The 25,975-nt window shown below is 37.8% G+C and overlaps 1 protein-coding gene across 5 annotated transcripts in view; it reads right to left on the bottom strand.

Annotated features, from left to right (window-relative positions):
- SYT1 (synaptotagmin I) overlaps positions 1–25,975 on the bottom strand; it is a 547,809-nt gene that overhangs the window by 190,438 nt on the left and 331,396 nt on the right. For all 5 annotated transcript variants that reach the window (XM_005884147.2, XM_014531664.1, XM_014531662.1 and 2 more), the window contains one exon: positions 7,483–7,665. In XM_005884147.2, the coding sequence (XP_005884209.1) occupies positions 7,483–7,648 (166 nt within the window). In that variant the 5' untranslated portion in view covers positions 7,649–7,665. The remainder of the gene's footprint in view (positions 1–7,482; positions 7,666–25,975) is intronic.

Here is a 25,975-nt window from a genome sequence, read left to right as displayed (position 1 = left end):
CATTTCCTATATTTTAAATGAGAATTAAACTTGAGAAGATGATGAAATAAACTAAAATAAAATAAACTATGTTTATTGAATGAATGTAAGCATGACTCACTACATTGTGCTGTGATGACTTGCACCCTTATCTCTAAGTGTCCTTGTCCGAAATAGGTTCCTTCAGCATTGCATTGATGAAGTTACTCAATACTGCAAATCACTTGCTCTGAAAAGAACACTTACCGGTATTGCAACTATTTTCTTAAATATATTTCAACTTAGCAGAGGTTAACAATGAATAATGTCACTTAACGTTTTAGCCAATGCTTCTCTGAAGTGAGAAGAATTGAGTCAGCCAGTGATAGCTGAATCATATGTAAAGTTCATGTATATGATGCAACAAATTGCAACTTAGGTAGTAATTGGTTATTCACATGTCAGTCTAACAGAGTGCAACAAAAGAAATGCAGAAACTTAAGTGAATACATAAGTACTTCTCTTTAAAACCAGGTAATGCAACAACAAACTCTGAATTAGTATTAAACTTGTGTTCTGAGTATTCAGTCATTTAATACAAATATTAAAAGATGAATAACAAATATCAACCAATACGCTGAACAGACACATAGAACTCTAAAAGTTTCAAGTCATGTGTGATAGGAATGGTGGAGGTCATTTGCAGCCTCTGGGCTAGTCTGTTAAGACATAATAAAAAAACTGCAATTTTTTCCTGACTAGGCCTGTCAATCTGAACCATGTGTAACTTCCTTAGATAAATCACTTATCTTACTAAGCCTCAGCCTTCTTATCTGTAAAACTAGAGGCCCGGTGCACAAAATTTGTGCAGGGGGGGAGAGGGCATCCTCCCCGCCCCCTGCAGGCCAGGACCCCCTAGGGCAGTGGTTCTCAACCTGTGGGTCACGACCCCTTTGGCGGTCGAACGACCCTTTCACAGGGGTCGCCTAAGACCATCCTGCATATCAGATATTTACATTACGATTCATAACAGTAGCAACATTACAGTTACGAAGTAGCAACGAAAATAATTTTATGGTTGGGTCACAACATGAGGAACTGTATTTAAAGGGCCAGAAGGTTGAGAACCACTGGCCTAGGGGGATGTCGCCTGCCTAAGCCCGATCTTAAGCCGGCAGTCAGACATCCCTTTTGCAGTTGGGGCTCTTGCAGTCCGGGACCCCTGGCTCCTTTACACTGGTAGAGGTGGGAGAGACTCCTGCCATCGCTGCTGTGCTCCACGGCCATGAGCCCGGCTTCTGGCTGAGCGAGCTCACCCTGTGGGAGAGCACTGACCACCAGGGGCAGCTCCTGCTTTGAGCGTCTACCCCCTGGTGGTCAGTGCACATCATAGTGACCGGTCCTTTTGCTGTTCGGTGGATTTGCATATTAGGGTTTTTATTATATAGGATGGGGAAAATAATTGTTTTCATCTAATAGAATTTTTATAAGGCAGAATTGAGGTTTATTTTACAGAGTGCATGGCACATATTTCCGTGCTACATGCTCTACAAACAGCTCTGGCTGGTTTGGCTCAGTGGATAGAGTGTTGCCCTGTGGACTGAAGGGTCCTAGGTTTGATTCCAGCAATGGCACATGTCCCCTATTGCGGGCTCAGTCCCCAGTAGGGAACGTGCAGGAAGCAGCCGGTCAATGATTCTCTGTCATCATTGATGTTTCTCTCTCTCTCTCCCTTTCCCTTCCTCTCTGAAAGCAATAAAAATAAATTTTTTAAAAAAGCTCTACAAATATTAGCCATCAATACCATAATTGTTGTTATTTACATGATATGTATCACTGTATGTTCTTAAGGGTTCTCTTCATATGTTTCTTGACTTATGACAATGACTTTATGTTCAATCTGCAGCCACATGAGAAAAACATAGTTACTGGACAGCATTTTTTCATCATCAATGAATATTGCTTGCGCCATATTTAACCAACTATTTTAGTACTGGTTGTTGAGTTTCTTTGGTGGTTGAAGAGAGAACACTGATATACCTACTACTTTTTCAGGCCACGGCTTTCAAATATATCCCATACAGTCCCAGGTCTTTAGAGCTGCTAATAGGGGTATCTTGGAAGAGTGCGTGAAAGACACCTTTAACTCACCACAGCAGCTCTGTTTTGTTTTATATAGTATTTTGTTTTTGTTTTTATTTGAACAAAGAGATTCTTGGCTAAAAAAGTTCTGAAGACTATTGCTTTGTAGATCAGTTTCTCCAAGCATGGCACAAGAAATACAGTGTTTGGTATAACGTAATATTTATAATATGATAATATCTATGCAGTTGTTTCTAGCATGGTGTTAGACACTTTCAAATATGAAAGATACAAATATGTATGAGAAATTGTTCTTGCCTCTGAGGAATTTCCATTTCAATGAGAAAGACTAGTTAAACAAGATAAACCCAAACCAGATAAGCAAGACATTTAATGAAGAGCTTTGAAAGGCTGGAGGAAGACTTAAATATTTCTGCTTTAGGAAATGATGGAACTTCTCACTTAAGTGAATATTTGAATTGGCTTGAATTAAAAAAAAAAAAAAGAATGTGTTAGGGTTAATAGGAAAGGGAGTCCAGGAAGAGAGAAAGTATGAGAGAAGACCCTGGAGGTGAGAATGCTGGCTGGTTTTGAGAGATTTTTCAGGAGGAGAATTAACAGGAGTTGAATGCAGGTATAGAACTGGAGATGAAACATATGAGGGAGACAAGGGTAATAGTGAGAGTTCTTATTTGAACAGCTAGGTGAGTGAGAGCTCCCAGGGAGAGCATGTAGATTTCAAAAGGAAAAAAGGTTGAAAATGGAAACTTGTAGACAGGGACCTCTACCACTCAAGGGAAGGAAAGACAATGAAAAAGGAGACCAGCCAATAAAAGAGAATAAGGAGGAAAGAAAGGAAGAGGAGGAAATGAGAGGAGAGTTCTGGAAATCAAGAGTTTTCAGATGATGGTGGCTGACAATGATGACAATGCAGAAGTATCTGAATGACTGAGTTTGAGAATAAACCCCATACCTGCACATCAAGAAGTATCTGTGATTTAGTTAAAACAATTTTAACAGTATTTGGAGGATAAAAAAACAGAATGGAAGGAGCTGGGTTGTCAGTTTGGTGGAGATATGGAGGAGGAAGAGAGAATGGTAGTTGACAGAGGAGGTAAGGTAAGAAGAAAAGTTTAGAGAATGAAAAGAGGAAATATGACATTTCTTAAGCACTTAGTGTGTGTGTGTGTGGAATTTTGCTAGGAATTTCAGATGTGTGAACCTTGAGCATGCATATGGATTAAAGGAATGAGTAAGACAATAAAATTACAGGAGGTTTTTTTATTTTTTAAAGGGAAATTAGAGAAGGTGCTGGGAAAAGGAAACATTGAGAGGGAATTCGTCTTTCTTAGAACAGGCATATTGGAGTGGATTTAAAGAATGAAATGCTTAAATATTTGGTGGCAGAGTTTCTGTAATTTTCTCCATTTGGGTGTCTGACCTGAAAAGAGGGCTTTGTAAAAATAGAAATAGACTTGTTAAAAAAGACAGCTTGAGTTTAATAATAGCTAACATTTATAAAATGCTTACTCTGCGTCAGACACTCTGCTAAGCACTTTATATGCAATGGTGTCTTTACACAACAAGCCTATGATGGAGATATTCTCGCCCCCCTTTTATACAGGAAGAAGCTGATAACAGAAAGATTAAGTGACATTCCTGAGGTCAAAAGGCTAGTATGTGGTGGGGCTAAGATTTGAACCCAGGCAGAATGTGACCAGAGTTTGTGGTTTGAATCCCTGTGTTAAACTGTCTATCCAATAGTATTTCTGCATGAATTACATAAGTACCCTTAGTCCACTTGCTCTTATTCTGGACTAAGAGTCAGGACCGGCTATCTGGTTTTCCGCTGTGCTTAAGGAAAGGGGCACTCTACTTCAAGAAGCTCATGAATATCAAAATCTTAATCACAGCTATTCGGATGACACGCGTTCATGCTTTACAAACCAACCATGGCCCTAGTCATATTAAAATCAAAGTTGCAAAATAAAGAAACATTCTGAGGAACCTTGTCTGCTTCATTTAGATAACAGTGTGCAGAATGAATTGAAAGATAAAAATGCTCCACATTCACCATTTCCTTTTCCTTTTTTTAATTTTAAGCCCCGTGGTGTTATGGATGATATCATCAGGCAATTTGCTTTGAATATGTTCCATGCTGGACTGTGCAGATTACCCGACTAATGACATGCACACTCCTTGCCATTGTGACACCGCTCTTCTCACAAGTGGGAATTTCAAGTGACAGACTAAAGCTGTTTGCTATCAATTTTGCAAAAAAACCCACATCTGCCAGATAGACAAGATTTAGTTCAGAGACCGAAATCGATTAATATTCTAATTTGTTACCTGTCATTAGAGTCACACTGTGTTGCGCCAAGTCAAAAGTGATAACCTTTATGTAACATATGCTCCAAAAGGAATGTGATTTGGGGATATATTTTATTTTTGCTTAATGTTGTTCCCTGTGTATAAATCCCATTAGACATTTCAATTACACTGATAGTAAAATTGTAATGGATTAAAATGAAAGTGTGAAATGTGCAGTTACATATTTTTAATAAGACGGCATGGCTGTACTTATGATACTGTTTTTCTAACACTTATTTACCATTACCACTTCAATATTTTAGGTATTTCACTTGCTGTTTCCTGTTAAGTCAAGGAGAAAACTAGCAACATACTATCTCCATAGGTGTTACCCGCATCCTCTGACAGTGTATTATTTTAGGTTGCTGGTCAAAAGCAAATCTCTGTGGAGAAGACTGATTACCTGGTTTGATTTCCAGTGCCCACCGAAGGGACACAGAAATGGGACAATGGCTTGGAAAGGAATTAAATGAAGTTAATTCCTTAGAGCCAAGGGAGGGAAAAAAAAGGAGTTTCATAGCTAATTTTTTCCAGTTGATTGTTTTCCAACTGATGAACAGGGAGGAATAATATAAAGTCATACCTGGCTCTAAGTGGGAAAGGCTAAAAAATGGTTATCACTACAAATGTGGAAACAATGTGATGACACAGTCAAACACTGTAATGATGTTTTTCTTAATATTATAAATTAAAAAATTATAATATGCTTTAACTTTTCAGTATCTTAAGGCCTCAAAATCTAGGAGGTTGGTTCAGGATATAAGTTAACTTAAAATTCATTCATTCAACAAATAGATATTGAGTGGCTCATATGTGGCAGGCACCACCAGGGATATAAATATGCATTGAACAAACCCAACTTTTGGCCCTCATAGAGCTGACATTACTTTGGAGGGAGCCAAATGATTTAAAAGCAAATTATCACATGATCTCACTCATTTGTGAAATTCAATGAACAATGTAAACTGATGAATAAAAATAGAGCCAGAAACATAGAAGCATCAAACTGACCATCAAACTTCAGAGGGAAGGCAGGGGAGGGCAAGGATGGGGGTAAGAGATCAACTGAAGGACTTGTATGCATGCACATAAGCATAACCAAAGGTCACAGAAACCAGGGGGGCGAGGGCATGTGCTGGGTGATAGGGGTGGTGGGGGTGGTGGGGAGAGGTCGATTGGGAAAAAAGGAAACATGTAATGCCATATGTAATACTTTAAACAATAAACAATAAACAATAAAATAAAAGCAAATTATAAAATACAGCATTGTAAATGGTGCTAAGTAATATGGTGAGAAATAAAAAGCAAGGGAAGAACAGGAAATGCTGACAAAGACAGGGTGTGATACATGGGTCATAATGTAAAATTGCATGGCTGAGGAAGTTCTAACTAAGAAGTTGACATTTGGGAGATGAGAGAATGGGTTATGTGGATACATGGAAAACATTCAGTCCCATAGTTATCAACATTGCCACGCCTTTCATATTGTTTACTCTTCCAGAGAGGAAGATGGTATTGAGGACAAGGCAGAATATGGATTTGATTTAGTTATTCATTGCTTTCTCTGCTTCCTTATAACACATTTCTTTTAAAGTAAACACTTTGATAAAATATTCAAGTGAGAATTTGCCTCCATGATATATGTATTTGGTTTCTGCCAAGTTTTATCAAAGGTATCTAGATCAGCCCATCAGCTCAGCAGCAGAGCAAAGAAGAGAACTGGGAGCCTGCATTTCCCATAGTAGGGCTCTATCTACTGGACCAGCTCCATCCCACTGGGTTATGGATCTTCTTACTAAGAATGGTAATTGCTGACAACTGTGCAAAGTGTCTCTCAGATGAACTTGGATTTCTTAAAGGAGGACAGACAGATCAACAAGTTGTTAATTACTTGAGGGATAAGAAGTTGATTCCTGGTCTATTTTCATTTAGTTTCTCAGTGTCCTTATAGAAGAATTCTCTTACAAATTTTATAAATCTCTCATCTGGATCATTGCAACAGCCTGCTTTATATTCTACCTTTGCCCCTCTAAGCACATTTTCGACACAATAGCAAGATGATTTTAAAGAAAAACCTAAGCCAGATCCTGGGACACCTCTGCTCAAAACCATGCAAAAGCGTTTTATTTCACTCAGACCAAAATCCAAGTTCCTTAGAATACTCCCCAAGGCCCCATGTGATCTGGCCTCTGCTACAGTACAGATTCATCTTTGTCCCTCTCTACCTTGTACTTAAGACACATGCCGCTCCTTGCTGTTCAGGCAGATTCTCGCCTAAGGGCCTTTGCCTGTATTCCCCAGGTTATTATAACTTTCTTCCCTAATTCCTCCAGGTTTCATTAAAAACCAGCTTTCATTATCCTACATAATAACAACCTTTCCCTCCCTATCCCCTTTCTGATCCCATTTACTAGTCTTTAGTTTTCCTTACATTATTTATTACTAAATAATGCATTATATATATTTGCCTGTTTATTGATTTATTACTTCTTTCCCCCACTAGAATATAAGCTTTGTGAAGGCCAAAACCTAGATTTCCCAGCACCTAGAAAAGTGTTAATACAAAGTTAGTGTTCAAATATGAAAAAAAATGAACCTGTAGTTTAAAATTTATATTAAATGCCACTGTTGGACTTAGTGTTATACAAATAAGTGGGTACAAATTATTTATTTCCTAAAGACAAAGAAAAACTTTAAAAACTGTGCAAAAAGTTTTGAAATATTAACAAACGAAGAAAAGAAAATCAAACTTTGCAATTGGGGAAGTGCATTTTAGTTACCACTTAGAAATAATCTTTACAATGGAATAATTTCATAACCACAAATGTAAAATACAGCACAACTCTTAAGCATTAATATCCTTGAGAGAAACAGATACTAAAGAAGATAAAAAAGAACCCACTTACATTAAATACAAGATGCATATTTTTGGCAATACCGCAGTTCCAATAAAAAAAAATCAAATGTATGTTTATAATATGTTAGAAGGGATTCTGCTTTCTAATGAGTAAGATCGAGTAAGATGATTTTCAGCCATTTATTTTTCCTGAAGTAACAATGTGTACTACTCACGTGGAATTTTATGTAACTCATTCATGAACTTCTCCTTCAGCTTAGAAAAGGCATTTTCCTTTCCTTCTCCAGGGCCGGCTGGCTCTGTGGCATTATTTGGTGTAACAGTCACAGCAGTGGTGACAGGCGGGGCTGCCAGGGCCTCAGGATGACTCTCGCTCACCATTTTAGGTTCAGGTGAAACTGTGAAGAGAAGGAAGCAAAAAAGAATAATTCAAAATGGCTTAACTGATCCCACATCAAAGGTATACCAGGGATGAAAAAGCATCAGAGGGTGCACCTGCTCACGGGGTAAATGGTCTATCATTAGCATATTACTTTATGTTGCTTCATGAAATATTGATGGAACCACAGTGGAGATTCTCTCCCAGAAGGTAAGACCAGACAGTTACTGAAAGCATTCTCTCCCAACAATACCATGTAAACTCTCAGTCTATTAGTTATTTATATAGGCAATCGTTTGCTGTGTAGATTTAACTTTGTAACCCATATCTCACTGAAAGGTGTATGCAACGATTGCGGACAACATACAGGCTCTCTGCTCAAAATATTCTGCATTTTCTAAAAGAAAAAGATATCAAATATTTATACTGGAAATGTTGGTAAATGATAACATACATTCAAAATGTTAGTGAATTTTAAAATAGTTATGAAAAATACTGTTAAAATAGTGCTACTCTAAGATGTCATAAATGTCATACTGAAATTAATTCTTGAATCTGGTTTATTGATGGTGCATTTTCCTCTCAGTCTTTTCTCTTTTTTTTCTTTTTTTTTGACATCTACTGCGAACAATACTCTGTTCAATAATTTACTTGTGAATTTATTGAAGTCACTGTATATGTGGTATGATTGACTATATATGCCAGACACTGATGAAGAAACATGGCCTATCTGTTTAATTATTTCCATTTATTTAGTTTGAATATATTAATGAATTATCTTATTAACTTAATTCATTCAATTATTTTACATGTTTTTTTTATCTCCAAAATAGTAAAAAAAATTAATCCTAAGGTAGTTAGTGAAAAAAACCTTTAGCTTTGAATACAGAAGATATCAGATCAGTTCTAGTCCTCTTCACTAGCTAAATGAATTTTAACAAGGCATTTGACCTCATTTAATTTGCCTTTTGAAATATGAAGAAGGAAAACCTGTCCTGCCTAGATTTTTCTTAGTCTACATAACATAAATATATAATATTGTAAGTATATATTTATATTCCTAAATATAAGGAAGGCTTTCTAAAGGGGTTGAATTAAAGTCATATTCTCCAATTTAAACATATTCTGGACTTTGTGTGACTTAAATTTCAGGCTGTGCTGGTGAGAGAGTGGGCATGCATTTGGGCAGAAATAGGCAAATACAAGCAGGCCTGGGTGTGAGTAACCTGATAGTCTCTGCAGGGAGGTTTATGGAACCATAAAGCTCTTTTTCAATTTGCAAGGAAATGGAGATAACCCGCATACATAAAAGATTTTTATAGAATTCAAAGCTTTTGTGAGTTAATTATCTATACTTCTGTATTTAGTGGAAGTACAATTAAAAGAAGAATAATCTCAAATGTATGGGGTTATTACTAAAATCTTAAACAAAATCCAGATATTTTTGGATATCCTACAAGGAGATGGTGGCTGAGGCTAATATCAGCACACAGGTAATCAATTCTTATTTTATAATAGATTAGTTCTTTCTTTTAAGCTTTACATTTTCCACTAGTAGCTACTAATATAATCCTAGAGGGTAGAATCAGACAGATATGGGTTCAGATCTCTGTTCTTCAGTTTCTCCATTTGTAAATGAGCATAATCATACCAAATATATGAGGTTTTAATGAGTATGAAATGAGATAATTTATGCAAAGAATTTAATACAATGTCTAGCATGTAAGTTCATCCCATCTATTCCTTCCCATTTTGAGAGATAATATTGTTTTTCCATAGCAAGACTAAGAATAGTTACATGGCTCTTGAAAATTCATATCTGTGGATATAAGATGCTTATCAAGAAACATGTTGTAGATGAAAAAACTTGCTAATTATTCAGTCCTGACAAATGTGACGACTTTATATTCTCTTATGAACTCTAATGCATGTGGCATTACTTGCTTATTCAGAGAAAAATTTATATTCTGCTCAAGTCTTGATAAAATAATAGCCTACTGTTATTGAGTACCTACTAAGTGATTTCAATACATGAAATCATATAGTTCACATACCACTCCCACAAGACAAGTATAATTAAAATTCATTTTACAGTTGAGGAATACAGAGGTTATGCAATTGGTTCAAAGCAATATGGTAGTAATTATTACAGTTGGGATTTAAATTTAGTTGTCTTAACCACATAGTGTAAGACTTGTACACTATGTGATCAGTATCTGATAAAATTGTATTTTTTGGAAGTTTTTTACTACAACTCATAGTAAGAAGTGCTCCACTATACACACTCCTTCTACCTATGTTATATACAGAATAAAAGTTTCACATAAAAACACTTGCCTTTACAATGTGTGAAATATTTTTATATATTCAGTTTTGTTCTGTTCTTTTTCACTAAAAAATTCTAGTTGTGCCCAAAAATTATGTACATAAATTTCATAATCCATGAATGGTTTGAGACCTACAGTTTGGAAAGCCATTATAATAAGGGACATGTTGAAATACAATAACACTAAGTGAGGCTAATAAAAACTAAATATGCCATTTATTAGGAAGCTACCATGTACCAAAAGCTATCATCAATATTTAACTATAATATCCTCAAGTCTCATTACAATCCTGAAAAGTAACTCAGTCTTATTTTATAGAAGAAACTGGGATATGGAGAGGTTAAGTGATTTGTCCTACAAGAACTAGCCTGATCAAAGGTTATTTCCACCAGTCTACTCTAATAATAACATTTAAGTCTCAACAGTTAAATCAGTGCTAGAAAGGTATTTATGATTCTCTTTAAATTGGTTTACCAGTAAATGAAAAACACAAATAATCTTACTAATAGAAAACAGATTACTTAATTTTAGAGGTATAGTCATTTAGTTTGTTAAAGTGGAATTTACTAACCTGGAATGTGCCAAGAGAATTATTATTGAACTAGAGGCCTGGTGCACGAAATTTGTGCAGGGGGGCGGGGCTCAGCCCAGCCTGCCCCCTCTCCAATCCGGGACCCCTTGGGGGCTGTCTGACTGTCAGTTTAGGCCTGATCCAGGGATCGGACCTAAACCAGCAGTAGGACAGCCCTCTCACAATCCTGGACCGCTGGCTCCTAATTGCTCATCTGCTTGCCTGCCTGGTCACCCCTAACTGCCCCCTGCTGCTGGCCAGGTAGCTCCCATATGCCCCCTCCCTGCTGGCCTAGTCACCCATCACTGCCCCCATCCCAGCCTAATCGCCCCAAACTGCACCCCCCCTGCCATCCTAGTCTCCCCTAACTGCCCCCCACTGGCCTGGTCACCACTTACTGCCCACCCTGCTGGCCTGGTTGCCCTCAACTTCCCCCCCCTGCCAGCCTGGTCACCCCACACAGCCTGCTGTTCAGTCGTTTGGTCATCCCTCACTAGCCCCCCTGCCGGCCTGGTCGTAGGCAGCCATCCTGTGAGGGTGTGAGGGTTAATTTGCATATTACCTCTTTATTATATAGGATAGAAAAAAAATTTCTTCTAGAAGTACAGTACAAGGACATGAGCAAGCAGTGCTCAATAAATAAATAAATAAATAAATACAAATCCTTCCTGACCAACCTTAAGTGTTTGATTTCACAAATAGTCAATGAACTGAAAGTTAAAATAACAATGAGAAAATATATATTAATTGTATTAACATGAAGGTAAGGGTACAAAAAATTAGGCAATTGGGAAAGACAATTGGGAAAGACAATAGATTAGAAAAATACTTCATGGAGAATCAAGTGACAGAACAAATCCAAAGCTATAGGAGTGCTCATTTTTGTTTCCTAGGAATTTGCAATAAAGAATTAACCTTAGGTGCATAAACAATTTAATATAAAGATGTTTACATTATTTTTAATATGAGAGTACCAAAAACTACTTAACAGAGAGACTTCTTAAATTATGGTAATCCTATATAATAAAGCCTAATATGCTAAGTGTCCGGTCAACCAGTCAGCTGTTCAACCAATTAAAGCGTAATATGCTAATGATATGCTAAGGCCACTCAACCACTCACTATGATGTGCACTGACCACCAGGGGGCAGACAGTCGACTGGTCAACCAATCACTATGACATGCACTGACCACCAGGGGGCAGATGCTCTGACTGGTAGGTTAGATTGCTGCTGGGGTCTGGCCGATTGGGACTTAGCGAGATGGGCTGGACATGCCCTGGAGCCCTCCCACTGTCCTTCCTGGCTGGCCAACCTCCCGCATCCCTCCCCGGTCCCTATCGTGCACTGATGGGGTCCCTCAGTCTGGCCTGCGCCCTTTCACAATCCGGGACCCCTCAGGGGATGTCAGAGAGCTGGTTTTGACCCGATCCCGCAGGCCAGGCCTAGGGACCCTTAATAGTTCAAGAATTCATGCACTGTGCCTCTAGTCCTTAAATAAAATAATATTAAAATAATCTTAAATGTGAACAGTTACAAAGATGGAAATACACTAGTGTGCTAGATAAAAAATGTTATGAAACATTATATAAAGCATGTCCACATTGTCTAAATAAAAACTTTTGTTAAAAAGATTCGAGAGATACATTTAAAAATGTTAACCTTGTGTTAGAATATTCACTTTCTCCTCTGTATGTTTACATTGTCAATCCTATATAATAAAAGGGTAATATGCAAATTGACTGAACGGTGGAATGATCGGTCGCTATGACATGCACTGAGCAGGCAGGTGAGCGGTTAGGGATGATCAGGCAGGCAGGCAGAGTGATTAGGGGTCAGCAGTTAGGAGCAAGTAGGCAGGTGAGCAATTAGAAGCGAGCGGTCCTGGATTGTGAGAGGGATGTCCAACTGCCGGTTTAGGCCCGATCCCGGCCCCTGAGGGGTCCCGGTATGCAAAAATGTGCAGGCCAGGCTGAGGGAATGCCCCCCCTCCCTGTGCACGAATTTCGTGCACCAGGCCTCTAGTATATCATAAACCTGAATTATTTTAAATTACACACAAAAAAATTCCTGTTAAATCTGTTTTGCTTCTGAGAAAACTGGGTCTTACAGAAGAGTTTAGTTTCCTAATGCTAGATTTTCAAAAAAATACTTTAATAAACTAACAAATGAAATAGAAACAGATTCATAGTTACAGAGAACACAGAGTTGTCAGAGGGGAGGAGGGTTTAGGGGCTGGGTAAAAAAGGTGAAGGAATTAAGCAAGAAAAAACCCCCACACAACATAGACACACACAATAATAGTATGGTGATTACCAGAGGGAAAGGGGTGTGGGGAGGTATTAATAGGTAAAGGGGGGATAAGTGGTAATGGAGGGAGACTTGACTTGGTGAACACACAGTACAATATACAGATGATTTATTATAGAAATGTACACCAAAAACTATATAAGTTTATTAACCAACGTCACCTAATAAATTTATTTATATACTAGAGGCCCAGTGCACAAAATTCGTGCAGGGTGGGGGGCGTTCCCTCAGCCCAGCCTGTGCCCTCTCGCAATCCAGGACCCCTCGGGGGACGTAGCAGTGCATCAAGTGGCAGGCAGCCAGGGAGGAACCCGAACTGGGGCTGGGAAAACATTTGTATTAAAAACTTTTAAAATGGCTAGCTACTCCTACTAGAGGTAAGAAAACTTTGGTTCCCCAACTTCCAGTTTTCATGTGAATTATCTCCTATCTCTTCCTGATTCTCCAATGTTCATCCCCTCCATCCCTATCTCCCCAAGACAAGCAAAAACAGTTTCTCAAGATTCATCTCCTTAAATGTAGGATATTGGTTCTAATAAGAATTTAGTTATTTTCCCATATCACTCTAATTTTAATTATTTAAAAAGAAGAACAAGATTTATTTCCAAGGTGGCCCAACTTGTTAAACATACATCCCTTTTTTTTAAAAAAAAAAAAAAGCTTTGCTGTTTATTATTCTGAGTAGAGAGATCCAACTCTGGACCCTGCAGATGGTGGGTGGGAGATGTGAATACCAGTGCTTACCCAGCCACAGCTCCTTTTCAAAAAAAATTGTCTTGCTTACAGGCTCTAATGATGAGAGTCTGTATGGACTGCATGAACCCCTCCTACAGCCATAGTCACAGTGAATGTAGGAGGGATGAGTAGCTGATTCCTTGACAGCTCACTTAGATGCTGGTCTGAGTCCCATGACACTGTGTGGCGTGAAGAGGTGAGTGAGGCCAATAAGATTCTCTCCTTCCGGAATTTAAGGTGTTCAGTACTCTCAAGATATGGAAACGTAAGGAGTAAACATGCTCCTTGTCATAGAGTTAAGGACAGAGCCAGGGATTCCCAACATGCCGATCTCAGAGCTCATATCTGTGACCACTGTGCACTGCCATGCCTCTGATTGTCCTGTTTTCCAGCTCTGAGTTTCAGTATTCTGAAAATACTACTATTGATAGTAATCTGAGAATCTGTACCTTATAATCAAGAAAGCACAATGAGCAGAAAAACCTATGTAGGTTCACTAGGCTTATAGCAGTTGCTGGAATGTTTGAATTTGTAGCCAGTGGTAGTGAATTCTGTTACTAAGTCTGCTCCCCAGTCATAGCTAGATATGGGTGGATGAGTAATTGAACCAATGCTACAGAGTGACGTTGGGACTCCTACTGTGTAGGCCTAGAAAAATGCCTTGGAGACTGACAGTTGAGTTTTTAAATATTCAACTGAATATGTTTTTCAAAACATATTTTCCCCATATGTTTACATCTCTGAAATGTTTTTTTTTTCCCTTATAATCTATGACATCTTACTGTCACTGCCTGCCAGGCCTGTGCACACCCAACCTGCTTGTTGTGCCCATTGATGTCCCAGTCAACAGATCACTTAAATATATTTGAGGAAGAGATCTAAATCCTGGTTGTGATCTGAAGCTTTCTACTGTAAATGGATGCAACCAAAACTAGCAGAATGAAAGTCACGTAGTTTTGAAGGTTTTGGAAGCAATAGTGGAGCAATATTTAAAGAAATGCTTTATCCAACAATCTGGATGACATAAAGGAAGATAAATGGTGTGTAAAAGATAGGCATCATTAATTCTGAGTTGAGAACAGATTTAGACATCTTAATAATCAGTTAACCAATCTACTTTGCCTTTATTTCCTCTTTATGTACAAGAGTGATAAAAATAAAATGTTTACATAACTTTGAATGATCTTTCAATAAATACAAAGTAAAATTTCAAGTGATATTCAACCACTTTTGACATAATGGTATAAAAAATAATGGTGCATCTTATAATTAATGGTTTCATAGAGTACATGAAACACAGGTTTCCTAAAGAATAAAGAGAAAACATGAACATTGTTTACAAATAATGTATTATAAAGTAATAAATGTTACAAAATTCTAAACAGAGTTTTTCATTCCCAGAAGATCAATCATAATTATATTTAGCAATTGTTAATATAAATTTCAGAAGAAATAACTAAAATAAAAATAAATCCATGAGCCAAATGAAAACTATATTTTGCTACCTTCCCCCCTCCCCTGCTCAGACCTATATTATAGAGAATAAAAAAAGAAACAAACCATATTCAAGTCAAAACCCAAGTGATTATTTACTGTAATAATGGTATAGAAAATCAAGAGGTCTTATACAAAATTGAAAAATTCCTACCTACAATAGGGAAACAAATCTTGAAAATTATGTTATAAGAGCAGTTTTGTAAAAGCATTTGATAATTCACAATTTTAATTGTTTTTCTAATCAATTTATTGTGTACCCACTTTTCTATTAATGAAATACTTTATTATGGCAGGTTCAAAAATTGTCATTTATTGCCCTAACTGATTTAGCTCAGTGGATAGAGCATCGGACTACAGGGTCTCAGGTTTGATTCTGGTCAAGGGCATTATTCCTTGGTTGCAGGCACATCCCCAGTAGGGGGTGTGCAGGAGGCAGCTGATTGATATTTCTAACTCTCTATTCCTCTCCCTTCCTCTGTAAAAAATCAATAAAATATATATTTTTAAAAATTGTCATTTATCTTAAAAGCACCACTCAGTGAAGAAATTATATGGCATTAAAGGGCCTCCCAATATTTTAGTAAGAATGGCAGGGTCTTGATCAAGAAAAGGTATAAAAATAGCCTTTTCAAATTTATTATGAAGACTTCAAGTGTATTTTGTAGTGTTTTAGAAATGGTACTGTAAGGGTCAGTCTCTCTTCTTTTTTATAGAAAAGGTAGAGATGGAATTGAAATCTTGCATGGATCAATTTAACAAGTTTGTATAGTAACAATGCTCATTTTTTTCATATTAATTGAAGTAACTTCTCTTTAACTTTTGTATAGTAAGATGAAATTAGATGCTTTTCGCAGTTACTAAAGAGATACAGCTTAGCTGATCAAGCCAATTGGCTCTCAAAATGTTTTCTAAAGAAGCAATAGAAAAATACTTTGGAACTTTCATTCTCATTGATTTGCAGAAACTCAGCTCTGAACTCTTGCTGTGTTTTGAACTGTAGGCACTTGAGAGAAAATCTAAGCTTGTATTCAAAGCCCTCTTTGATCAAACTGTATTCAAACTGTCATTGTTTTGTCACACAGAGAAGCAAAGCTTTTAAATCGATCTATACATGGTTCAGATTGTGGTAAATATGATGAAAAATTCTGCAGTGTACAGTTACAAAGAGTATATGAATAAATAAAAATAGTTAACGTTTTATAAGCCCATACTATTAGGCAGGCATTTTTATAAGAGCTTTAAACATACAAGATCATTTAATGTTAACAAAATTAACCCCATGAGTCAGGCAATACTATTATCTCTCTACTATAGATGAGAAAACTTGCCAAACATTACATAGCTAATAAGTTCTAAAGTGGGGTTTGAGCTGAAACAGGCTAGTTCCAGGGCCCATGGAACTCTGTCTTGCTAATAAATGAATAAATGAATGTTGAATGAATGAATAAATTATGTGCCTACAAGTATCCAACACGGTACTTGGTGCTTTGGGTAAATTTCAAGTAGTTTATTCACCATTTGTATGCATGGGGATGCATATGGGGAGGTTAAAATCGAATGTGATATATGCTTTAATAGAAATAATGAGGGAGGCTATTCTGAGATAACACACTATGTAGAAAACCATTGAGACTTAAAACATCTGAATATAGTTGGACCTGAAGTCTAAATTTATATGCTAAATAATCAGATATGAAGTACAAAAAGTGGTGATTTGGCTTATTCTTCTTGAATTCTACATTTATTGTGTGCTAATTAAGATGGGGACATGAGACATGAATGAACAATACCCACAATTTACAAAATAATAAAAATCATGTGTTAGTTGCTTACCAAACAGCTGTTTCTTCCTTTTGATTTAAGACAGTGGTTCTCAACCTGTGGGTCGCGACCCCTTTGGCGGTCGAACGACCCTTTCACAGGGGTCGCCTAAGACCATCCTGCATATCAGATATTTACATTACGATTCATAATAGTAGCAATATTACAGTTATGAAGTAGCAATGAAAATTATTTTATGGTTGGGTCACAACATGAGGAACTGTATTGAAAGGGCCAGAAGGTTGAGAACCCCTGATTTAAGATAAAACCTTTTTTTTTTTTCAGGCAACTACTGCTCCTTATCTCCTACACATAAATTTTATTAGTTTATATATAAATCATGGTAATCCCACTCTTTTTGTGCCAATGGTTGGTTCAGGCAACTGCATATGATCTAATTTGGGCCTACTGTGATATAAGAGGAAGTCTGTTGAGTAAGTTCTGGGAAATTTTTTTTCTAACTCTTAAAAATGTATATACAGGAAGCAATGTCTCTGCTGCTGGTGGTGTTTGAGTGTGGTACTTGGAATTGCTTGTGGTCATGGTGAGGTTGTGAGAGAAGTTAGTGAAGCAGAAGGCTGACACTTTATGGATGACAGAACTGAAAGTTTGAAGTTACATGACTCTCATGATGATATCAAACTGCTGTATTAACCAACACTATGAACACCACACTTTGGAACTTCTTACAATGGAAAATAATACATTTTTTCTCATTTTGGCTTAATCCATTTTGTGTTGCATTTGCTGTTGTTTGCAGCCAAAGGCTAATCATATGCAAACACTTCATCATCTGATTTCCACAGTAATAAAAAATTACTTTCTCTATAGCCTTATTTTCTACTACGCTATGTCAACTTGGCTTCTTGCTAATACCCTTTTCCTGTGTGTGCCTTGCACCCCTAGTTTTTAATTCTTAGTAAGTCTAAGAGACACTCATTACATTTTCATACATTCAGAGCAGGACTGTACACTCTTTACATCCTATGAATTATGGTGAAGATAATTGCCCCACATCCTATGGTGCTAGATAAATAGGACTTGAAATACTAGTATAAGAAAAACGTTTTTGATTGGTTTCACTTAATTCAGCGGTTCTCAACCTGTGGGTCGTGACCCCTTTGGGAGTCAAACGACCCTTTCACAGGGTCGCCTAAGACCATCAGAAAACACATATATAATTACATATTGTTTTTGTGATTAATCACTATGCTTTAATTATGTTCAATTTGTAACAATGAAAATACATCCTGCATATCAGATATTTACATTAAAATTCATAACAGTAGCAAAATTACAGTTATGAAGTAGCAACGGAAATAATTTTATGGTTGGGGGTCACCACAACATGAGGAACTGTATTAAAGGGTTGCGGCATTAGGAAGGTTGAGAACCACTGACTTAATGTAAAAGATCTGAAAGCGTAAGTAAGGTTTCAGTTTTGTACCTTATATTCAAGTTGCCCCACCTTCTAATGTGCCCATCATGAATCAAAGTGATGAGTGAGGGGACAATGTACAATTATGCCTGGATCCACTTGGAGCAGTTTAGAAGTAAATCAGGATTGGAGAGAATATTTGAAAGGCAGGTCCCCTATTGTGTCTATTATGTTTTGTGATCTCCAAGTGTTTTGCTTGCTGCTTCTCCTTCTTTGTGTTTGTCTCTTAATAAGAAACAGTTTATTTTCTTTCTCCAACAAGTCGACCTTTGATAAAGTTATGGATATGTCCATGAAGAATTTTTGTGTCTGTCGTCTTCACAAACCCAGTTCACACCACTATAAGAAAGTGAACTTAACACATTTCCTATAAAGTACTGAGTCACTAAGTCACATTTAAGCACTATTGCAAAAAAATATGACTTTGATAAAATATCATTATCTTTATCCTTTTTTAAACTTTCCTTTTGGCCAACAGTTGGGCTTAATGCCATTTCCAGCTGAGTGGCTCAATAATAAGACTGATGAATATACCTCAGTTTGCTTCTTCAATCCTCAAAGAAAGAGTTCAGTATGATAGTTTGCCTTGAGAAGCACAATCCTTTAATATCCTCTCATTTGCATCAGAAACAGGCATGCTGGCTTACTGACAATAATATATAGAGCTAAATTGCATTTTAATTTTATATACAGTAATTACAGACACTATAATTTCATGGAAATAAAGTCACTGTATAAGCAATTCCCTCATCTCTTTAGCCTTGTCCCCCTGAATTATTGATCGATAATTTGATATATTAAAATAAAACAAAAAAGTGATACAATGTTCTAGTACTGATTGTGACCAACTTCTCTGAAAGTTGCTAGATGACTTTTAAACTCAAAATGTCATATTGCTATGACTTTTGATATTCTTAAGTAGAAATTAGCTCTACCCTATTATAAAGTAATATATATGGGAAAGATTTGCAATGTTCCCTATTGTGTAGTTCAATATCATTGATGATGAGAACCTCAACTTTGTTTCATCAGTCTCTTAATAAACTGTAATGTATTTGTTGGGAGAAATGGTTTATATTTAACTAAATGGTTTTTTCTTCCATGCCCCTTAATAGGCAACTGCTTTCCCTTAAAACAGGTAATATCAATAGCTAAATTTCAATTAATATCCAAGTGGCTAAAGAGACATTTCAGAGTGAGGGTACACTATTACAAGTTCATAGCTGAATATTATAGTGCACATAAACTAACATTTTTTTTACTGAGATAAAAGTAAATATAGCTTATTCCTGATAGCAGGAATAAAATATGAGTGATGATTGCAATCAACTAAAAATCACCCTGTATTATAGAAGGTGAAATATGGACTGAAATAGGAGGTATGACTTAATATAGTTCTACTTGTTTACTGGAGATTTTGTTCTTAGAAACTAATCAGGGGATTTTGCAATCAAAGACTAAATCAATGGGGGGTGGGGAAAGCCCAAACCAAAAGATTGTGTCAATTTTGTCCCCAAAAAACCCACACAGAACCACAAACAAAAAATAAGAAACAAAAAAGAAAAAGCAGGAATGCTAGCAAAGCACCACTAAAATTAATGATGTAAAATTATAAAATCAGACTGAAGTATGAGAGATTACTTAAAACCATGAATTTTTAATAAAAAGAGGCAAAATGTAGATCCACTGGAAAGTTTAAAGCTGCAAAGGTGAGAATAATATACTTAAAGGAATAATAATTCATAATGTAATGTAGAAATGAGGGTATAAAAATGAAGATCAAACCCAATTAGGGTGGGGGGAGACTTCCACAGGTGTGAGGGGTACAATTAAAGGAGGTCCTTGCTGAGCACAGAGGAACTCTAGGATGGCCAGCTTGAGAGCAACCTCAGTTCTGACTCTTAGCTACAAAAACAAGAGCATATTATTTGCATTCTGAGCCAGTATTTTCTCATCTGTTAAAAAAGTATAAAATACAACTTATATATCTCTATCTATATAAAAGGCTAATATGCTAAGTGTCTGACAGTCCTGGTAATGACGTCAAGTAGCAACACCTGGCTTCCTCTCCCTAGCAACAACCAGACTCAGGTGGAAACATTTTACACTTTAACCAAATGTCTGTGAAGTGTTTTCTTGTGCCTCATCACATTTGATCCTCACAGAAGTCCTGGAGTAGGTAGATAGGAGACTCTGTGGGATCCTATTTTCTTTTCATCAGCTGGAAAACAGGGATTTAGAAAGCTTAGCAACTTGATCCGACTGAAAAGAAGTAAGAAATGGTGGAACTTGAAAATGACTTCAGGTGTTCTCACTATGCGGAATATAGTCAAACACTGTTGCAGTTACTCGTAAATATTTTACCCTTTGTTCTCCCTGCATGATCTACAATAATAGTCTGCTTCGTGTTGATATTCACTGCTGTGTTGCTGACAATTACCTGAAAGAGAAGTTGGGGTGCCGTGATATTCAGAAACGAAGATGGAGGACCTCCTTTTGAAAGGGACTTGCTCATTCATTCTAAACCAGATCCCAATTATCTGAATGCCACTAAAATGAAACAAATCAGTATCCTGTTTCCTACATTAGATGCAATGATGTATCCTATTCTTTTCCCACAAGCTGAAAAAGGCTGGGGAACTGATATTGCATTAAGACTCAGAGACGACAGTGTAATCGACAATATTACTAGATTCAAGGGATGATGCCGAAAAGGAAAATTTTCCCATCAAATTTCTTAAAAGTATTACTCCTTTGGGAATCGGCGGACCTCAGGCCTCACCCTCCCACCCTGGTGCCAGGCTGGGGGACCTGAGGGTGCACCAGGGGACCTGAGGCTGCACCCCCCCACCCGGTGGGGCTTGATGGGGTGGGGGGAGCCAGCCAGGTCTGGAACTCGCCCAATGGGGCTGGGGCTGGCCGGGTCTGGGTCTGACGTGATTTTAAGGTGCGTGTGGGTGGACGGGGACTTGACTCTGGGTCCCACGGTGCACCCCAGACTGACAGGAGAAAGATTTTTATATACATTTTACTAATTTTCTTTCATCCCTGACACTTCTATTATAGAGATAGGGCAAATAGCAATATTAAAATATTTTTTCTAATTAATTTTCTTTCAATGTGCACAAATCTGTGCACCAGGCCACTAGTTTATCATAAAAGTAGATGTTAATAAGCATATAGCTGGCACTCAATGGTAGTTGATAATTGTTTTAATGAAAAGTTAATAATACTAACAATTATTATTATTATTATTATTATTATTCTTGTTCCTGTAACAAATATATCCCTATTATAGAGCTAGATGTGGGAGCTTCTCCTACTCTGATTTGTGGTGGTTAATATAATATTACTAGAGGCCCAGTGCATGGAATTCGTGCACTGGAGAGGGGTGGTCCCTCAGCCCAGCCTGCACCCTCTCGCAGTCCGGGAGGCCTCAGGGGATGTCCGACTGACGGCTTACGCCCGCTACCCTTCAACAGGGAGCGAGCCAAAGTCATCAGTCGGACATCCTTAGTGTTGCCACGGAGGCAGGCGAGGCTCCCACTACTGCTGCTGCGCTTGCCAGCCATGAGCCCAGCTTCTGGCTGAACAGTGCTCCCCCTGTGGAAGCACACTGACCACCAGGGGGCAGCTCCTGCATTGAACGTGTCATAGTGACCAGTCATTCCGCTGTCGTGCCGAAACTGGCTCTCCAACATCCCCCGAGGAGTCTTGGATTGCGAGAGGGTGCAGGCCAGGCTGAGAAGACCCCACCGGTGCATGATCTGGGCTGGGGAGGAATGCAGGAGATTGGCCAGCTGGGGAGGGACTGTGGGAGGGCTGCAGGATGTGTCCAGTCCGTCTTGCTCAGTCCCGATCGACCAGACCTCAGCAGCAAGCTAACCTACTGGTTGGAGCGTTTGCCCCCTGGTGGTCAGTGCATGTCATAGTAAGCAGTTGAGCGACCTTAGCATATCATTAGCATATTACACTTTGATTGGTTGAATGGCTGACTGGACGACCAGAGACTTAGCATATTAGGCTTTTATTATATAGGATTTGACATGTAGATTTCTCTACTTGGAGAGAATGCTCAGGTGAGAGAATGTCATGTCCAGTCCCTAAACAAATATTGGCATTCTGGTTTACACATTAATCTCTTTTTTTAAAAAAAAATATTTTTATTGATTTCAGATAGGAAGGGAGAGGGAGAGAGAGAAACATCAATGATGAGAGAGAATTGATGGACTGCCTCCTGCATGCCCCCCACTGGGGATCGAGGCCTCAACCTGGGCATGTGCCCTTGACCAGAATCGAACCAGGGACCCTTGAGACAGCAGGCTGACGCTCTATCCACTGAGCCAAACACTGGCTGGGGCTACACATTACTCTCTTGTGAATTGGTTAGCAGGAGTGATACCAAAAGATGATTTTCAAAACAATTTTCTGAGCCTATCACTTTGAGGGCCAGATCCTGGAATATGGCCAATGTTTTCTGTCTACCTCTATCACACCACTTCCTGGTCCCGTAGAAAAACATCATTTAGACTCAAAGAAATTAAAAAAATAATTCTGTTTCTTGATGGAGGTTGTTCATCTTTCTCTATGGAATAGGACCTAAATAGATTTTTAGATTTATCAAATTTTAAATAAAATGACAGCTGTTAACGAAGGAATCTTTCAGGATTCTGTGCGAAACAGGCTAGAATTTCTGAAGCTCTGGCTCTGGCAGGGCTTTGTAGAACAAAGACTCAGTGGTAACCATTTAGGAGCCCCAACGTCCAGGGCGTACATACACGGGAATCACCCTTTCCTAGCACTAGAGTTCCATTGTAGCTGGAAGAACCTCAGCCCAAAATGCAGGTTTCTAGAGGCCCCACGGCTGCAGAAAAGAACACGGTTTTGAGAATCAGAAAGAGCCAGGGATGGATCTAAGGATGACTCCCCTGAATGACTGGCTGACTCATGTGCTAACATTTTGGTTCCAAAATACATTTCCTTTCCACTGTTTGTACTGGAAGATGGTTCACCAGTTGAATATTTATTTGAAGTACAAAAACAACCTCCTTTCATAAATGCAAATATGGCATAGCTTAAGGGACCGGTATGTTACTAGGTTATGTGGACTGGGCCAATATATGTTTAGAACAATTACATACTAGATAAGAGCATGGGCCTGAAGCCATCTGTGTTTGAATTTGATGTTGATAAATATTGGTGACTGGTATGGATTTCTCCTAAATTGCACAAGTCAGTTTCCCCTTCTCTGACTGAAAGGGTTGACTGGGAACTTGGTGTACCTGGTTAGAGTGTCTTGATGAGCAGACGTTCCTTCTAGATGCCTGGGCAGGGAGCAATAGGTAGGTTAGGAATAACCTCAATTATCAAGGCCAAAAAGACATTTCTCTGGCAGTAGAATGGGTTTTCTTTCCTGCGGAGAGACTGTTCCTACTCTTCTTCATACTCCTTTAGGGCTCCGAGTACCCTGTTTTGCTTCTCTTTAGGTCCTAAATGCTTCCCAGAATCCTCCCCGCATTACACAGAGCACTCTCAGAGTGGCTCTTAGTACCTCTGTGTAAACTGGAGCCAGTTGCCCAGGTGTGAGTAGGTAGTTTCCCATTAATAGATTAACTCAATGCAATTACTCTCCAGGCAAAAGACCTGATCAATCTGTTAGAATAATGAGGTCCAGCTGGAGAAAATGGTTCCTCTCTTGGAGTACATTTTTGCCAAGAACTTCTGCATTTCAGTTTTTTCAGTTCTGGTTTCTTTATCAGTTTTTCTAAAATGCTTTCTATCCTTTGGAAATTTTTCGAGATTTCTCACTTATTAAGATCACTTTGCATTGACCAGAGTTTTATGTGCTTCATCCATTTCTTCTCATATTGTTTCTACTATTTCAAATAGTTTTTGGAAGGAAGCATAAATAATCTCTTGTGGTTAATAAGCCACCAAAAAGAAAAGTCCTATCTACATGTACTTCTAATGAAAACATGCCATGCCCCCCTTTTTTTAATATGTAAAAAGATCCTTTTATGTTTGGAAAGGGAAAAGATGAAGACATTTGTGCATGTTTACTGCATTTCTAAAAGTTTATCATGATTATCTACTTATGTATCAGTTTTGCCCACTAGCTCTGAGCCCCTTGAGTTTTGGGATAAAGTCTTATTCATATTTGTATTTGCAATACTTAATACAATGTCTCCATCCCTACCACAGCATGGTTGGAATTTGATAGTTTAAGAGAATACAGTCATGATATTTGTATAAATGAATATTGCATTTCTCTGTTATGACATAGTGAAACATGTTAACTTAGGTAAGTAAACTCAGGTGAATTTGTCCATGATTCTTCATTTTCTCTGGTGTCATGAGTAGTTTCTGGATGCATTTTCAAGTTCTGTATGTTAGATCAGATTAAGTTCAGTTTTGAAGAGAATTGGTATTTGGAGAGGTGACAGGGCAATTTCAATGGTAGAAATGGAGCCTGCTTCAAATCTGGAGTGAATCTAAAGCCTACACATCATTGGGCACTCATTGTTACTAAACCCTTTTTTTCATCTCAAAATGCTGACAGTGAAGAGCGAGAAGGCAGCTGCTAGAGAGAGAACAAATATAGAGCATTCGGTGTTGAAAGAGGGGAACATGTAGCTGCAAAATCATGCTCTTATTCATAACAAGCACCCAACCAGCATTTTGCAGATGGTATGAGAAGGAAAGTCTCTTAGAAATTAGCTCGTTAAGATGACACTTTGAAGAAGCCCACCATGAGAGACTGAATATAGTTTTGAATGAGAAAACAGCATTACAGATGACGTAAGAATGGTGTGGCATTGAAGTGGATCAAAAGAGCTTAGACAACAACTGCTGAAGTCTCTGTTGCCCTGAGCCTCTTCTCTTGGCCATGCTGGTTACAGATTTTAAACACTTCCTCAGGGAAGGAAGTCTAGAAGTCAGTATCAGAATGTCACTATACAATGTTTGTAATTCTAAAAATTCATGCAAGCTTCCCTCTTCTTAAAGATGTCTGGGCATTTACTGTGTTACATATATAATTGAGGCCCAAGTCCTCTGCTATTATCAACCAGGTTGAAAGAAATTGTTTGTCCTTAAATTTCAGTATTTTCTTTATTAAGAGAAGAGAAAAGCTATAGCATTTTTTCCCCTCGTGATCATTCTGTCATCTTTCTCACTTACATCTTGTTTCTCAAAGCTTTTATATACATCTCTACCCACCTGACAATTCCAACCATAGATATTTATACTATTGTATAAGCCAAAAAATCATATAAAAATTAATGTTAAACTGATTTAGGCATGAAATTCTAATACTGTCCAGAGAGAGAGAGCATGCTGTTTCAAAATAATTCTCAGTGTAATTTCACAAATAAACTATATCAATAAAATACTTGTTTTCTGTGTATTACATAAAATCAATTTATATTCAGTTATTTGGCTACTGCCAAATCAATGTCTTTTAGAGAGTTTAGAAACAAAAGTACTGTAGAGATTAACTGTGAGATGTTTTACTCTATGAAGAACAATAAAACAGAAATTACAATATTAACAAGATAACAAAGCATTGCTGACAAGATCACTTTGATGATGTTGGGTCACTTCTGAATTAATAATTTTATACCACTATTCTT

The sequence above is a fragment of the Myotis brandtii genome, unplaced genomic scaffold (assembly GCF_000412655.1).
Source record: "Myotis brandtii unplaced genomic scaffold, ASM41265v1 scaffold82, whole genome shotgun sequence".
NCBI classification, from domain to species: Eukaryota; Metazoa; Chordata; class Mammalia; order Chiroptera; family Vespertilionidae; genus Myotis; species Myotis brandtii.
Note: the sequence above shows the minus strand (reverse complement) of the source record. Positions and strands in the feature narration are given on the sequence as shown.